At 41.5% G+C, this 15,426-nt stretch overlaps 1 protein-coding gene across 3 annotated transcripts; it reads right to left on the minus strand.

Annotated features, from left to right (window-relative positions):
- Positions 1 to 3,283: 3,283 nt before the first annotated feature.
- LOC147248500 (putative fibroblast growth factor 1) lies at positions 3,284 to 9,315 on the minus strand. 3 transcript variants are annotated; one of them, XM_086227234.1, is made up of 5 exons: positions 9,184 to 9,291; positions 7,509 to 7,782; positions 7,254 to 7,417; positions 6,907 to 7,010; positions 3,284 to 6,489 (listed from the first exon to the last, which is right to left on the minus strand). In XM_086227234.1, the coding sequence occupies exons 3-5, from the start codon at positions 7,414 to 7,416 to the stop codon at positions 6,304 to 6,306; spliced, it is 453 nt and encodes a 150-aa protein (XP_086083360.1). In that variant the 5' UTR covers position 7,417; positions 7,509 to 7,782; positions 9,184 to 9,291; the 3' UTR covers positions 3,284 to 6,303. The 3 variants fall into 3 exon arrangements, with proteins under 3 accessions (XP_086083360.1, XP_086083359.1, XP_086083358.1); XM_086227233.1 differs by lacking the exon at positions 7,509 to 7,782 and having other exon boundaries at positions 3,285 to 6,489; positions 7,254 to 7,464; positions 9,184 to 9,315; XM_086227232.1 differs by having other exon boundaries at positions 3,285 to 6,489; positions 7,254 to 7,782; positions 9,184 to 9,289.
- Between the last annotated feature and the right edge of the window lie 6,111 nt (positions 9,316 to 15,426).

Below are 15,426 nucleotides of genomic sequence, written 5' to 3' on the forward strand. Positions count from 1 at the left end.
GAATGGTTCTCCAACAGTTTAACAGTGTGTTCTTTCCCTTCGTTGCAAACGTCATCAGGAAGTCCAAAGAGTCGCAGATACTTTGTTTCCAGCTAAAGGAACCAGAGCGTGTTTCCTGTAGGATGCTTAGCAATATGGGACATCGTATCAGCTGCCGCAGTTTCCAGCGCGTGGTTGTCAATTTTAATATCCTGACTGTGTCTATGAATGTTTGAATGTTTTAAATATAATTTTCCATGTGACATGCTGCAGTGTCAGAACAGTCTAAACTCCCAGGATGTTAAAAGGACCAGAAAGAGGAATGACTTCACCTCTAATGATTCCATTCAGGATATTTTCGACTATAACAGGCGTCATCGCCGCAGTTGGTCTGTGTGTGAGGATATTTGTGTATGTGAGACATCACACCTGAGAAGACAGGCCAGCTTCCGATCTGGACAAGGTATGCGTGTGAGTGTGTGTATGTGTGTTTTCGCACCTAAAACAATGGATGACAGTTCTCCCAGATTTGCGGAAGCACAAGCAATGATTTAGAATCTTACTCAGAATGTGTGAGACGCTGGGATGAGGAGTGTGTGTGTGTGTGTGTGTGTGTGTGTTTGTGTATGTGTAAGTGCCACTGATTACGTGTGTGACTAGTCACCCTATCTATCCTCTCACTTACAGCTTTATACAACAGTTTGCGAGATCCTCTGAGGAAAGTTGAGTTCTGTGTGAGGACATTGTGCAACACACACATCTCAGTTTACCTCAAGTCCCTTAACACACACGCTATAATGTCTATATTGAGAAATAAATCAACATTATAGAGGTAATGTGTCACAAATACACTGTACTTCTTATACAGGGAGTCTGTTGGAACATCGCACGAGTTCCTTCTATGCGTCATTCATATAGTCTGACCGCAGGGCCCCTGTGAAAGCATTGATCATTTGAGAGTTCGCGGAGGACTGCACTGCTGTCACATGACTGCAACATGAACAGAGGGGACACATTCACATGACAGAAAAGACTTGGTTCTGCTGTGATACCCTTCAGGCTTATGGTCACGAGCGTCAGCCGTCAATCTGGACCCACGCCAGTTGTGAATGTGAAAAAAAAGCCCAAGCTAAAGCGTAAACTGAACATGAATATAAAAAGGCTCGATATCTATCACCTTATTTTAGTTTTGTTCGAAACAACTGAATTTTGTCTGATCAGGTAGCAAATTTAAACATGATGAACTGGCAAAACCGATATGCAAATTAGTTCCAATTTTATTTTGTTGTAAAGTCCTTCTTTTACTTATGTAAAATTAGTTGGAATCACAGCTCATGGAACGTGTGCTGGTAAATCTTTGCCTGGGTACGGTTGATAGCCGTTAAATGCTAAATGTCAAAGTAAACAGCTAAACGGTGTTGATTGACAGGCTGTGAGTCACAGCAGAAGCTAGAAATGTTGAAACCATCAATCACTAAACCAAGTAGGAAGACAGAGGATGATAAAAATGTAATTCTTCTTCAGTAACTTGATTTTTATCCTTGCTTAAATTTATACAATGATGGTATTTTTACTCCCAACAACCAAATAAAGGCGACACGAAGGCACCACTGGTATGTACCATCAAAAAATGTTCATACTGTTAAGTTCAAGCTAAAATTCTGCATAACGTTGCGTAGTCATTCTGTAGTTAAATACTAAGAGGCCTTTTGGTTGACAAATGCCTTTAGCTCGTACTATGAGGGAAGGCTGCATGTTTGGAGCCCCCGCAGAATGTGTCGATCCAGCACAAATCATCGATTAGGAAAACAGTTGCCGTAGGGCCGAACCACAAGCATCCGGACGATTCTCTAGATTGTCAAAACGCTCCCCCTCACTTTCTCTGTCCCTACGTTCTTCTCTCCCCTCCACGTTCCTCATCGAGCAGGAGCAGATGGGGATGACCATGTCAGCATTTCCAGATGGATCAGCTGACGGATATGCAACCTCTGTTCCTGTTCCTGTTGGTGAGTGTGTGTGTGTGTGTGTGTGTGTGTGTGTGTGTGTGTGTGAGTGTGTGTGTGTGTGTGTGTGTGTGTGTGTGTGTGTGGTGGCAAAGGTGGAGGATAAAGGTGAAGGGAAAAGCATACATGGACAAAGCACCTCTGTTTTCATGATGAGGCCACCAGAGCAGCGTGAGAGCAAAAGAAGTGTGAAGAGGAGTAGAGCAACCACAGGGGTCTGCAAGTTTTTGTATCCCAAGAAATAGTCATCATTTTGGAAGATAATGACCCATTAAAGGTCTATGTTCTTTCCAACTGTGTATTTCAAAACTTTGTGAAGTTGGTCCATGGTCCTACAAAAAATTTCACAGATAATAAAAGTAGATCTGGTCAGATGTAGATTCATGGAAGAGGAAAAGATCATATTTAACTGGAAGGAACATGAAAAAGATGGTTTAAAAATTAGGAAGATCAAAAAGAGAAAGAGGGAATGCAAGAAAATGATGAGGAGAAAGCAATAAGACAGACGGAGGTTGAAAGAGGCAGGAAATTGAGAGACGGACAGGAAGGGGGAGTCAAGAAAGACTGGATAGAGGAAAGAGAGGAGTAACAGATGAGAATGTGTTCCAGTGTGTGTTTGTGTGTGTGTGTGTGTGTGTGTGTGTGTGTGTGTGTGTGTGTGTGTGTGTGTGTGTGTGTCTGCTAGAAAGGTTTGTGTTGCAGGGATCTTGGCTGCTGTCAGGCTAGGGGACTCCCAGAGGAAGACAGTCCTTGTTCAGTTTACAGTGAATGATTCCCTTCCTGCCCTGCACAGCCCCACAGGCCCCGCAGTGTGTGTGTGTGTGTGTGTGTGTGTGTGTGTGTGTGTGTGTGTGTGTGTGTGTGCGAGTGCGAGTGCGTGCGCACTAGTTGATAGGGTGTCCTGGTGGAAAGAAGGAGAGGTTGCGCAAGAGTCAATGTTTGTCTACCAACAGCCATGTGTCCGGTCAGTGTCCTCAACATGGGCCTATCCCATTTTTGTCCTCATTCTTTTGTGAGGGTGGAGAAATTATTCTTTGTGATGAAACATTAATGTCCTTGATTTGATCCTGTCAAAACCCCGCCTGAACTTTCTGTGTTTCTGCCCTGGACAGTCATTCAAACAGGTTTTTTTTTTAACCTTTCTTTATTTTTTGTTGTGTTCTTGTGCGTTAGCTGTGTGTTCATTCCAACAAGCTCTCCAGCTCATTCGTCGTTTGTTCTGAATCTCTGATAAGACACATATTTGGTTAGTTTTAGGAACAAAACACTTAGTTAGGGTTAGAGAAGATCATGGTGTGGGTTCAAATAAGCATTGCTTTGATGGAAGTGGTGAGACAACACTCAACATGGCAACAGGAAATCATCAGCCAGCTCCCACTATCACTGTACAGTATCAACTCCCCTACAGTTTCCACATATCACCTTTAAACAGTCACTCCCTCTACCTCCATATACAGATTTTCCCCTTCTTTTATTGACTTCATACTTTCCTGTTGCCATATTTGCAGTGAACGTTAGATGGCAGCATTCACTTGTGTAGTCACTCATAATTTTGTTTTGTTTTGTTTTTGTCTTTTTACTTCTTGTAGTTGTTTAGTTTTTGGATAAGTCAGTTCCTGGCATAGTTTGGGTTTTGTGTGTTTTCCTTTTTTTGTGTTGATCACCTGTGGGGGTGGACAAAGTACTGATACTGATATATCCACAGATACTTCATCTTCAAATATTCTATATCTACATATTGCGTTTAATTCCTTTTATTTGTTGCAGTCTTTGTCCAATGTTTCGCTGTATCTGGCAACTGAGGTAACCTTTGCAGATCAGCTCTTAGATTCAACTTGTAATTTTGCTGACTATAAAGTTCAGTTCATTGTTCTTTGCAGGTTGTTGTTTTTCTGTACTTTGAATCCACATGCATAAAACATTGCAACAATGTTTAAGCTATGATTTTACGCTGGTGGGACAAATATTTATGTATCTATGAAATGCAAAAAGTTATAAATCCACACCACAAACTGGGCAAGCACTCAGCTCAGATCTATTTAATATCACATCTGCCTCAAAATGTATTACCGTCTTCTTTTTTTCTCACGCTCCACCTCGTCAACAAGTTCCGTAAAAATCAGCTGAGTATTTTCACTTAAAAACATCAAATCTCCTTGGCAGAGGTAAAAGCATATTGGGATTACAGGCAAAAGAATTGAGCTCAGATTTACAAAGATCCACCAGAAAGACATTGCTCAGTTTCAAGTACTAATTTGCTACACTCTTCACTTGGAAAAGTGCTCGCACTATAATGCTCTCAGCCAACAATGTTGAAATCCCACAGTCATATGGAACTTGTAGGAACCATGAATCAGCTTCAATCCTCCCAAATATCTTAAACCACGTTACATTGTTTCCTGCAGGATCTTTTTCCAGGCTCAGCAGCATCTGAAACAACGTTTTAGGCCATGTTCTGTTTCAGCTGTTACACATTAAGTGTGGATTAGATGAAGAATGCCATTGCTTCCAAATCTGCGGTGAAAATACTTGATAGGGGTGAATGGGGGTCATTCTCTGTTGTGCTGGTCTCGTGTGTAACACTGGCGTTACAATGCATTCAACTGGAAAAGAAGCACATTTTCACTGAATCTAGTGTAAACTGCAATTCTTGAAGAATGTTGGATATTTAAAGTCAGCGGATTCTTAAAGCTACATCAAAATTTAAGAGAGTGTCCAGGAAGTTGAACGTTTGGTGGGGTTGTTGGATGAGTTTTCTCTGACACTAACTACAGTTAATAATAAGAGTAGAAGGATAAGAAAACCTGTAAATTGACTCAATAATTGCTTTCAACCGTAAGAGGAGAGGCTAAGCGAAACCATATTTCCGCAGCACTGGCAGATGAACCCTAAGTTGGTTTTTTTTGTCCCCATAAAATGTTCAGAAACTTTATTTGACATGAAATTGACTGCATTTAACCATGGAGAGGTTTTGTGAGTCGCCATGCTAGGATAGCCAAAGTTACAGTACATGCACATGTTATAGATGGCAGTTGTGTAGCGCCGCATTTGTCTGAGAGTACTACAGCAAGTACACCTACTACTTTAATCTAAACCTCTTGCCATTGATTACAAACCAACACACAGCACCGGAAATCCTTACCAGCCTGGAACTACAAAACCTAAAGCAATGCTGCCATCTTGTGGTCGTACATGATTATGAGGAATGTGTCTGGTGAACACATGTAAGAATATCGTTTCTGAATAAACACACAACTGTGAAGCCATAAACACACAGGATCAGAACAAATGCAGTGGACAGAATACATCTGAGAATTAACAGCGATAAAACACAGATTTCTTTTAAACATTCAACGACTCTTGAAAAAATATATTTTACTTTGTGAAGAGGAGATCATATCACCTTTATTCTCTTAAATAATGTTAAGGTACAAGGGTGTAAAGGAAACAGACTCTGTTAGAAATAAACTGCTCATAATAGTATTTTAGCTTAGTATAATGTTACAGTAAAATATCCTTAGTAAAAAAGGTAAAAGGTTTACATATTTTAAAGTGTTAGGAAGGTCGATGTTGAGTCCACCTTGGCGTCCCTAACTCAGAACAAATAAAAAAATAAAATCATTCGGGTTGTAGCAAGATGTTCCAAAAATAAAATGACTACGTCTAAAAATATGAACACAAATATTGTCTCATAGGGGCTTTCTTTCTATACCTAAAAGTTCTTTTGAACCTAATTGCGGCTTGCTTCTTGATTCGTTGATAATTATCACTATTTACGCTCCGCCTTTGTGAACAAGCATCACTGTCAAAGTGGTCACAACAGCAGCGAGGCACCAAATGTATTTAATCTTTTCTGTTCAGCTTGACACAGTCAAGACGTTAAAGCAATTTGTTTGCTCGAGCTTCAATTCCAGATGTTTTTCTTTCTGCTTTGTCGGTTTCCTTCGTGCCAGATGTGATCGATTGCAAAACCATTGCTGTAGTGTGAAAATGGCCTTTTGCTGTCCTCCCACAAGGGTGCTCGGCACCACTGGTCCAAGTGAACGCCTACTTGTCACTGGTACTACAATACCTTATCTGAGGGTGTTTAAGCTAGAAGTATCGTGAATATTACTTCTTATCCCTGTGGTGATCATATGTGCTGCTGAGCTGGATCACATCTTCCCTCCATATGCAGACAACATTCTCATGTTTTCAACATTAAAGCTGCTCCACTTATAATACTTAGAACAGTATACTGTGTCTGCGTGTCCTGATTCTAAGTGACCTTTACATGAGTAACGTAAGTGTCCGTGTCCGTACTTCCTGGTGTCGTCTTGCTCTACGCGTTGCCGGCCGGCCTGGGCAGGAAAAAGACGGCCTTCTGACCTGGGCGGGTGTCTGGTCCCGCTTTGGGTTGACCGTTCCTTTTCAGCCCAACGTACCAGTTGAACTTCTGGGAGCGATACGTATTGTAGTGGTTTTCTTCGTACTTCTCCAGGAAGTAACACTCATCGTTCAGAGCTTGCTGAGGCGCAACAGTGAGAGGGAGGATAAAGGAGTGAGAGTTTTATTGCAGTTCTTTTAGCTTGTGTGTGTGTATACAGGACAGTGCATCAAATGGAGAGAATGGCTGAATAATAGAAATCTAGACATGACAAATGTTTTATTGTTTCTCATCTCATTTTGAAGGCGCCAGTGACAAATGATTACTCACAGTGATTTATAGGTTATTGGACAGAATTATGCAAAACCTTACTGTGATTTTCCACTGTGATGAAATAACCTTTGCAGTAAAACCACTGCCAGACTTTTTGTCTTATCTATAAGTCACCAAGCATTACGTGATTTACGAAAAGTGGATCGCTATGTACACTACTTTTTTGTTTTGTTTTTTGTTGCTCATGCACTTTAGACAACCTGACTCTCTACTGTAAAAACCTACCAATCCATAGAGGTGCCCGTGTCTGTTCATGGCCAGGTATCTTCCTGTCGCCTCACCTTTGATGACCACCACACCCACACTCACAGCCTTCAGCCTCAGGATGTCTGCAGCACGAAAATATGACACATTCTCAACACATTTTATTGCCTTTCTAAGAAAGTTCCTTAAAAATAACTGAGCAGATTCATCAGAACGTCTCAGTTGAAGTATTTTGAGCCCCTAAGAACTCACTGTTAATTTTTCAGTAGTATTGTTACAAATGCACTTCTCCTATCTCTCTATCTTCTATCTTGTTCCACATTCAGACACTCAACATTCAGTCAAAAGGAAAATAATCTCTTCATCACCATAGGGGTCATTTTCCTGCCTCCCACCGCTCACGGCTCCATCTGGTAAAATCCTGAGGTGATATCCTCCGTTCTGGCAGTAGAGTCTGGTCAGTTTCCGGTGCTCCTGCCTGGACAAGTCCAGAGACGTTGGCGGCAGGACTATAACATCTCCCTCAGACATCCTATAGAGAGTTTGAGGCTTGGCTGAAGAAGACTGATGCAGATGTGGCTGCAACAACAGAAGAGATCCACCGCGATCACTGTTCATGTTACCTGAACTGTGTTTGAGACCCATGAGAAGACAGGAATGGGAAGGACAGCACCCCCTTCGAGACGTGAAATTTCTCTCTGCCTCTCTGTCAACCTTTTAAGGCTTTAAGCTTCTTCTTTTTTTTTATGAAGAAATGAAAGCAGCCAGAGACCAGATCCTGCTAGAGGCCAGCCTGCCCCTACATGACTGAACATGTTTTCAGACTGAACATCACTTTAGGATCTTGCTTAGTGAAAATCATTTCCAGATGGAAGTGATGTAACATTCACCTGAAATCTGTAAAAGGCCAGTCAACAACATAAACAACACATGAGCACAACAAAACTGTAGTAATTTTTATAGTTCTTTCTGGAAATGTTGCAAGTGGCTGCAATCGCCTCACAAGTGGGAGGCAGCAGTTTGAGACATAACATTGTAATCCACCAGTAAAACACAAGAGAGCTTTTTCTCTTTGAAGCTGAGCTGTTTTATATTAAGTCACTTTTAGCTAACAATCCATCTGCCTGCCACGACAAATATTTGCGGCCAAAGATCTTAAATCCAGTCGGCCTTGTTTGTAAAAGCTCACCCCAAAAAAAGGAGGAAAAAAAAAACCCAATAGCAGAGGTCCCAGAGCAACAGTAGCTGTCATGAAGTCCCTCCTGTCAAACGGAGAAGGAGCAGGAAAGCCGTTGGTGATGCAGTCCTGGTATTTGTTTAATATCTTTAACCAGATGTAGAGCAGAGATGCTACAGATGCAAGTTAGCCCACATCTGGACCATCACGGAGAAGCATGAGGGAGGACGAGTGGAAAGAAAGGGAAGAGGGGAAAGAAAAAGCATTGCAAAGCCACATGAGGAATGTATGGCCTATCGTCTCAGACTGTTTTCCCAAACAAAAAGAACACGCTTTTTTTCTTCCTCCGGGCTCTGACGGCTCTAGAGTCAAACTGATCTGCAGGGACCTTCAGACGGACTGGACGGTAGGACTGACGTCATGTGAGTGCTGATGCGTGGGAGGAGAGTTTGTGTTGGTAAAATAAGGTTTGGACTGAAGAAAAGTTCTGCTAGGTTTTAGAAGACAGCATTGACACAGTCAGGGTACCTTGGTGATTTTTAAAATCTCCCTCTTGGAGCCTGTTTTTCATTTTTTTAATTGAATTTGAATGTCTTCTTCATCTAATAAATCCTCGTGAAATTATCTCTGCCTTTTAGATGACGCCGTTGGCGTCAATTTTGAGGTAGATCTGGATTCTCTATTTGTTTCAATGAGACAGGGCATTTATTTCATATTATTACTAGGAAATGTTTACAGATTCTTTGAAAAAAATGGATGTATTTCTAATATTTTTGTAAATATTTCCAGACATAAGATTTTTTTCAGTTGTGAATTTCAATTCTTTAACAAGGCAAGATGGCACATTTGTATTTTATGATAAACTTTTAAGTAAATGTAACTTTTATGATTTAAAAAAAAAAATCAAGACATATTCCAGCTCTTATCTCCATTAATACAGGTTTTTTTTGCACTCTCGATAAAATTTGGTGTAGGTCTTCACTATCTGGGTGCACTTTAAGTTTTTAATGGAAGTCTATGTTCTGATTATCTTATGTGAATTGATTCTCTTGTCTCTGTAAGTCACACTGAATTGTTTTGCGCCTGAAAGATGATCTTGATACTGTAATCTTTTCACTTACCTGTGAGAAAGTCATGTGACGTCGCTCCAGGTGAGCCAGCATGTCCTCCTCCTTTCCTCCCTCTTCTGACGTTTGTGTGAAATTGCTTTACTGTGCTTGTCGTGGCAAATCTTCTCCTCTTTTCACCGTCACATACGGTAAGTAGACAGACTTCCCTGGGAATCTCAGTATTTGTACCCCCCCCCCCCTCACCACCCTTCTAAACGTCAGAGGATTCATTTTAACAGGCCAATGTCAGGACTAAAATTACCCTGAGAGAGCGAGAGGGAGAGAGAAAGAGAGAGAGAGAGAGTGACGCAAGTGTCCAGGCTGTGGTATCCAGCCAGAGGCAGGCTCCTGGAAAGGAGCAGGCCTGTCTGACTGAGGCCTGATAAATTCTTATTCTCCTGGAGACACAATATAAACATTTATAAAGGATACAATGAGGGTGACTGCAGTTCCCAGAATTCATTTTACACAATCCCAATACCTCTGTCTTATCCCTCCAGCCTTTTTTGACTGAAATGCTCAGCCCAGAAGAAACTTACACCACACAGGGACTCGTTTCTTTTCTTAAAATAGCTTAAAAGTGATGCATCTTCCAGTAAATGTCCTCAACAAATAAATAAGGATGACGTGAGCTCAGATCCTGATAGTCTAAGACTGTAACCAAAACCCTGAGGGGAGAAAACACAGTCCAATTTGGAAACTTTCTTTAGTTTTTCCGCCAAAGAAACCGCACTTGCTTTACAATGTATGAGAAAACAAGTGTTTCCCCACCAGAATATGAACATCGAAATCTGCTCACTGTTTTCTCTACAGGTGCTGCAGATCCAGAACACAATCTATTCTACATTTAAGAGCTTAAGATATATCCCTCAAATCAAATACTTTAAGTTCTAGTTATTTAAGTGTGTGTGTGTGTGTGTGTGTGGGGGGGGGGGGGGGTGCGATCCAACTGCATTACCTTTATGCTCCAGGAGATGGCAGTTACAAATCTCAAAACAAAAAAAGACTGATGGAGCACAACATTGTGTAGCTGTTATATTTGCAGTATGCAGCTGGTAGAGAGCTCTGGGACGCACATTTGGATGTATGAATATGAACAATCAGGTCTCCTTCACTGTCAATAGAACACTTTATTAGGTATAATTAGATGTACTATTGAAACAGGCATGCAAACATGCTTAAGATTGCTCGAAATCAAAGTGTGCAGCATGTGCATGTATTCAGTAAATAGATTTAAACTTTCTATTAAATACTGAAATTAACACAAAATGTGATATTAGGTGTTCTGATATTAGACTTCATTTTATGGCTGTAGACTGGTTCACACTTGTTCTAATTGAGACTGTCGGGGGCCACAGGCAGATTTTCAGATTCCAAATTTAAAGCTTTTAATGTCATCGATTGTTATCGACGCCGATCAACTGATCAACAACAACCCTGACCTGAAAATAAAAGAAAAAGAGAGACTGGTCAAGCTTGACCTCTCACCAGCCTACCAGCAGGTGTTCAAAGCCTCAGAACTTGAACGGTTCCCGATAAATAAATCGTGCCATACACAGGAAAATCATTTGCATGATTCAATTCTGGGGACACAACACTGCACACTCCCTTGATGCTGGGGTTGACATAGACAGCACCACTAGTAGTCAAGATGCAATTTATTTTATGTGTATAAAGAGGAAATGCTAATTATGTACAGCTATGTTTGCCCTTGAGAACATATAGTTTACATTAAATCATTTTCACTGCAAGTCTAAGTGAGGACCATCACAGTAGAAGCACTAAGTAGTGGATCTATTCAATAAGACCAGATGTAAGGAGACAAGGTAGAGCAGGAGTGCACAGTAAGTCAAGAAGGTGTGTGTGGCTGGGTGGTGTGCGGCATGGCTGGCAACCGCTCCACCATTATTTGTAGTAGTGAGGTCATATCCTGAGCCCTCTCCTCCTCTTCCTCTCTCCGTTGCCTCTCCTCCCACTGCTCCAACAAGTGAAGCCGCTCTGGCTCGCTGAAGTTCTGGTCCATCTCTCAGAACAAGTCCCTTCTCGCTCTCTCTGCAGGAGGGCTGAGCAATTTTATCAATTCTGCGATATATATCGATATTTTGTTTCCCCACAGAGTATTGATTTTTCAACTGCGAGTATTAATACTTTAACCCCCATTCAAATCCCCCATGTCCCGCACTTTGCAGGAAGAGCAATTAGGTCTGCCAGCCGCTAGTGTGGCTGTAGAGCATTTGTAGAGTGCTCTCAGAGCCATATATTGTGTAAATGATGCTCAAGGTTCAATTCATTCAATCCAACCCAATGGAACACTCACAAGATGCCACCAAAATCACTTGGTCCCTTTAAAATCTTTCATGAAAGCATGTAAGTGTATCGAATTGTAATCGTATTGTACCGCGAGATTAGTGTATCGCTACAGCCCTACTCTGCAGGTGGTCTACGGAGCGCGTCTAGTTTCACCTCCTCTTCTTCTTTGGTAGAGAATGACAAGACGACGCAGACAATAACGTTAGTTTTAAAGTGATGTGAAAGCAACAGCTGTGCAAACTGAAATTTGCAAGGCACAAAAAAAAAAAAGATTACTGGAGCTACATTTTAAGATAAGATAAAATAAACCTTTATTCATCCCACAGTGGGGAAATTGGCACGGTTACAGCAGCAGAAACAAAGAAGTAGCAGCAGAAAAGTACAGAGCAATAAATAGCATAAACTACAGTAAAAAAAACAAACTAATACACTATCATAAACTACAATCAACAACAACAAATATTTGCAGCATAAGTGTTGGCTACTGCACAGTACGTGGTAAGTATTGATATTTTGTCTTTTTATAAATGTACTTTATATAAATGTATAATCTGGGATTCTTTGGGTTATTTCATGTTTAGTTACATGATTCTCATGATGCACAGTCAATTATTTTTTCTGAAATATATCCATGATATAACAACATAGCAAGAGCAAAGTACTGTGATAGTATGAGTTATTCTGATTCCCAGCCCAAATATTGAGTGTAACTAGGAGGAAAGATATTTTTTTATATACTGTAAAAGCGCACACAAGACAGTTGAACACTAAATCAAACGTTTTCATCAAGAACTTCAACAATATGTCTTTGAAACCAGATTTGTGTTAGACAAATTAAATCTTAGCTGAGGACAATATATTTTGATCTGATTTGCCCTGATTATATTTTCTTTTCCGCCCCCAATCATGAGCACTTTTGTCTGTGAATACTGTTGGTGTTGCCGCCAAAGAGGTCAAATATAATCTTACCTGAACTTAAAAATTGACACAGGTGGTGTGACACCTAAAGGGAAGCTGGGTTTGGAAGGCGCCTCCGTGCCTCCGAGGCTTGAAGGCCGCCGCCTCCCCGCTGCCCTCCTCAATCACCGGATTCGTAGTCATTATGCTGAAAGACCTCATGGAACCGTCTCCTGAGTTCGTTAAACTTAACAAGCACTTGCGGCTTGGTTCGGTGTCCACCGCGGCCACGCCGCCGGCTGCTGATGTGGTCATTAACAACCGAGTCTCTCACCGTTCCTTGAATTTGTCTGGAGACGTCAGGTTCTGACCCTACCGACAGAAGTCCTCGCATCTCGTCGTCCCGCCACTGCCAGTGAGACATTTTCATCAGCTGCTCAGTGTTCCCTCTCCTCTCCACCCGAGTGTGTTTACATTTTCGCTTTGGCGCCAGTCGCATAAAACATACGTCATCAACACGCGCGGAGTGACCGTTGCCTCATTCTTTATGGCTGCGTCCGAATTGCCAAGTGGCAACCTACGTCCTACTGCTACGACCTACAACTACAGCCTACTTCTACAACCTAAACACGGCGGCACCATTCGGACACCCTAGAAGATTGGTGGTGAAGCACGACCTCTGCTGGCAGAGCACAGATACCGCAATAAGGTAGACGGCACCAACGAAAGCCCCACCTGCTGGCCTGACTGTTGTACTGCACTCCACTCTGAACGCACCTTTCACTCATTCTCTATTATTAAGCACATTAACGCACCTGTGAAGGTGTGCTCACACGCGTCGCGTTTGGTGTGAACACACCTTTAGTTATCAACAACGACTATAAATGTTGGTGTTGCATAAGAATGGGAGACTGTTGGTGGCGCAAACTTGACTTGCGCGTCCACAAGTTTTTAGGGGACGAAGAAGAAGTCTGCGGTGCATTGTGGGCCATAGGTTGCTCCGTAGGATGCACCTGAACTGACCTACAATGTGGGCGTGTTTAGGCTGGAATTTAGGTTGCGAAGTAGGTCGCTACTCGTTCCAGTTGTGGTTTCGGACAGCCTCTGACCTACTCTGAGACCTACAATCCGACCTACTTGGCAACTCGGACGCAGCTAATGACTTTGTTGTAGCGAAGACCGTTAAAGGCCATTTAATAGTTAAGGATACGTCACACGCAGATCCTCTGAGTTATATCCTCCTACATACAGAGTTGCATGTTGGAAAGCATTTTTCAATGCAAGTGTGTGGCATGAAACTAAAGTGATACTTCATCCATAAAGAGGTTTTTTTTTTCTTCTCAAATTGTCACAAATAGGTTAATTGAGCACAGGGAGATGTTTTCATCTTCTGCATCACTTCTTTATGACTCCGGACTGCGAGAAGAGCAAGCCATGTTTAATTAGCTTGAAGCTAATGGCGGATAAGGGCTAAGCAACAAAAGCAGAATACCACCAAAACAGTGTCAGTTTACAAATACTTAGGGTCATTGTCCATTATAATCCACATTATTATTGATCCATCTGCATAGTCTGTAATCCAAAAACACTTTGATTTTAGCTAAAAAAGGAACTATGAGATTTCCAGTCTACCTGAACAAGCACAGCTGAGTTTGGTTCACCTGAATGTGCCAGCTTCAAGTTAAATATACTGGCTGTTTTGTTTTTTTGTTTTTTGTATTCTAGGGTTACAAACAGAGAACGACAGGAAAAATAGCAGCCTCAAAATACATATTTGTGAGTACTGGAAAGACAAATAACATTTTTTCGGGGGGGGGATGTGAAGGAGAATCTCTTTTGCTCTTTGAAGATTAAAGACACTATTTTTATATCTCCTTTTTAGAGTTCTCAACAGGAATATTTACTGTCTTTTTTATGACTAAGTCTTGTCACTGTTTTAAAATAACTTAAAGCATACTAATGAATAATTGTTTTTGCTTATGTTCAAATGCTCCACAAGTATGGAAGCCAAATGTGGTCATGTGTATGAGTAAATGATTTATTATCTCGAGACAACAAAGCTCATTGTGTAAGTAGCATTAAGAACAACCACGTCCATTCTTGCTTTCTGTATCACAAGAGTAAATGAAGTTTATATTTTCAGAATTTAGATATGATTTCTTGATATGAATCAACAGCAATGTATTGAGTCAGATATTTCCATTTTTTTTTTTGTATGAAGAGACAATGTGTGTTCCATTCTGAATATCTATCCATCCTGTTTACCCTGTTAAGGGTCGCAGGGGGGGTGGAGCCTATCCCAGCAGCCTTCAGGTGATAGGTGGGGTTCACCCTGGACAGGTCACCAGTCCATCACAGGGCCAACACATAGAGACAGACAACCATTCACACTCACAGTCACACCTACAGTCAATTTTGAGTATCAATCAGCCTCGTCCCTCTTGATGTCTTTGGACTGTGGGAGGAAGCTGGAGTACCTGGAGAGAACAGGAAGAGCATGTAAAGTGCACAGAGAAAGATCCCATGCCCGAGCCGGGACTCGAACCTGGAACCTTCTTGCTGTGAGGTGACAACGCTGACCACTGCATCAACGTGCCGCCCCCATTCTGAAAAGTGTGCCTGAAAATTCTTGTATTTCTTACATCAAGTAAGTATGTTGTGCTGCAAACAGAACAATCCAGTATTAAACACACAGTGCAGTTAAATGTGCCTGTATACAAACGGGTTAATTCTTGTTCCTGACTGAGCCGCCTGCATCTTAAGACTATATACACAGACATCATCTCTGACTTCCTGTAAATGATCTCTGCATACCACACTGTGGCAGATGGAGAAGTGAGCAAGAGGCCAGATGCTGTGCTCTGCTTTGGCAGAGGAAATAGCACTGCTATATCCGAGCTGTTTTCACACAAGGCCCTCAAACACTGATAGTGTATGTGTCACTGACGTTTAAGCAACGCAAATACATCTACGACCTTAATGATCAGGCTGCAGTGGCAGGTATAAGATCACTATAAATCACACCAAACTTCCTTAGTTTGATTTATT

Source organism: Aulostomus chinensis, chromosome 15 (genome assembly GCF_037954235.1).
Source record: "Aulostomus chinensis isolate RoL2024-O1b breed Wild chromosome 15, RoL_Achi_v1.0, whole genome shotgun sequence".
Classification (NCBI taxonomy): Eukaryota; Metazoa; Chordata; class Actinopteri; order Syngnathiformes; family Aulostomidae; genus Aulostomus; species Aulostomus chinensis.

Bases quoted from the DNA above. Each gene is read 5' to 3' on its own strand.
- LOC147248500 (XM_086227232.1), bottom strand. From the start codon at position 7,530: ATGGGTCTCAAACACAGTTCAGGTAACATGAACAGTGATCGCGGTGGA. The intron at 7,011-7,253 runs GTGATGAAGAGA...TTCGTGCTGCAG, and splicing joins GCAGGAAAATGACCCCTATG to ACATCCTGAGGCTGAAGGCT. The intron at 6,490-6,906 runs GTAGGTTTTTAC...GTTGCGCCTCAG, and splicing joins ACGGGCACCTCTATGGATTG to CAAGCTCTGAACGATGAGTG.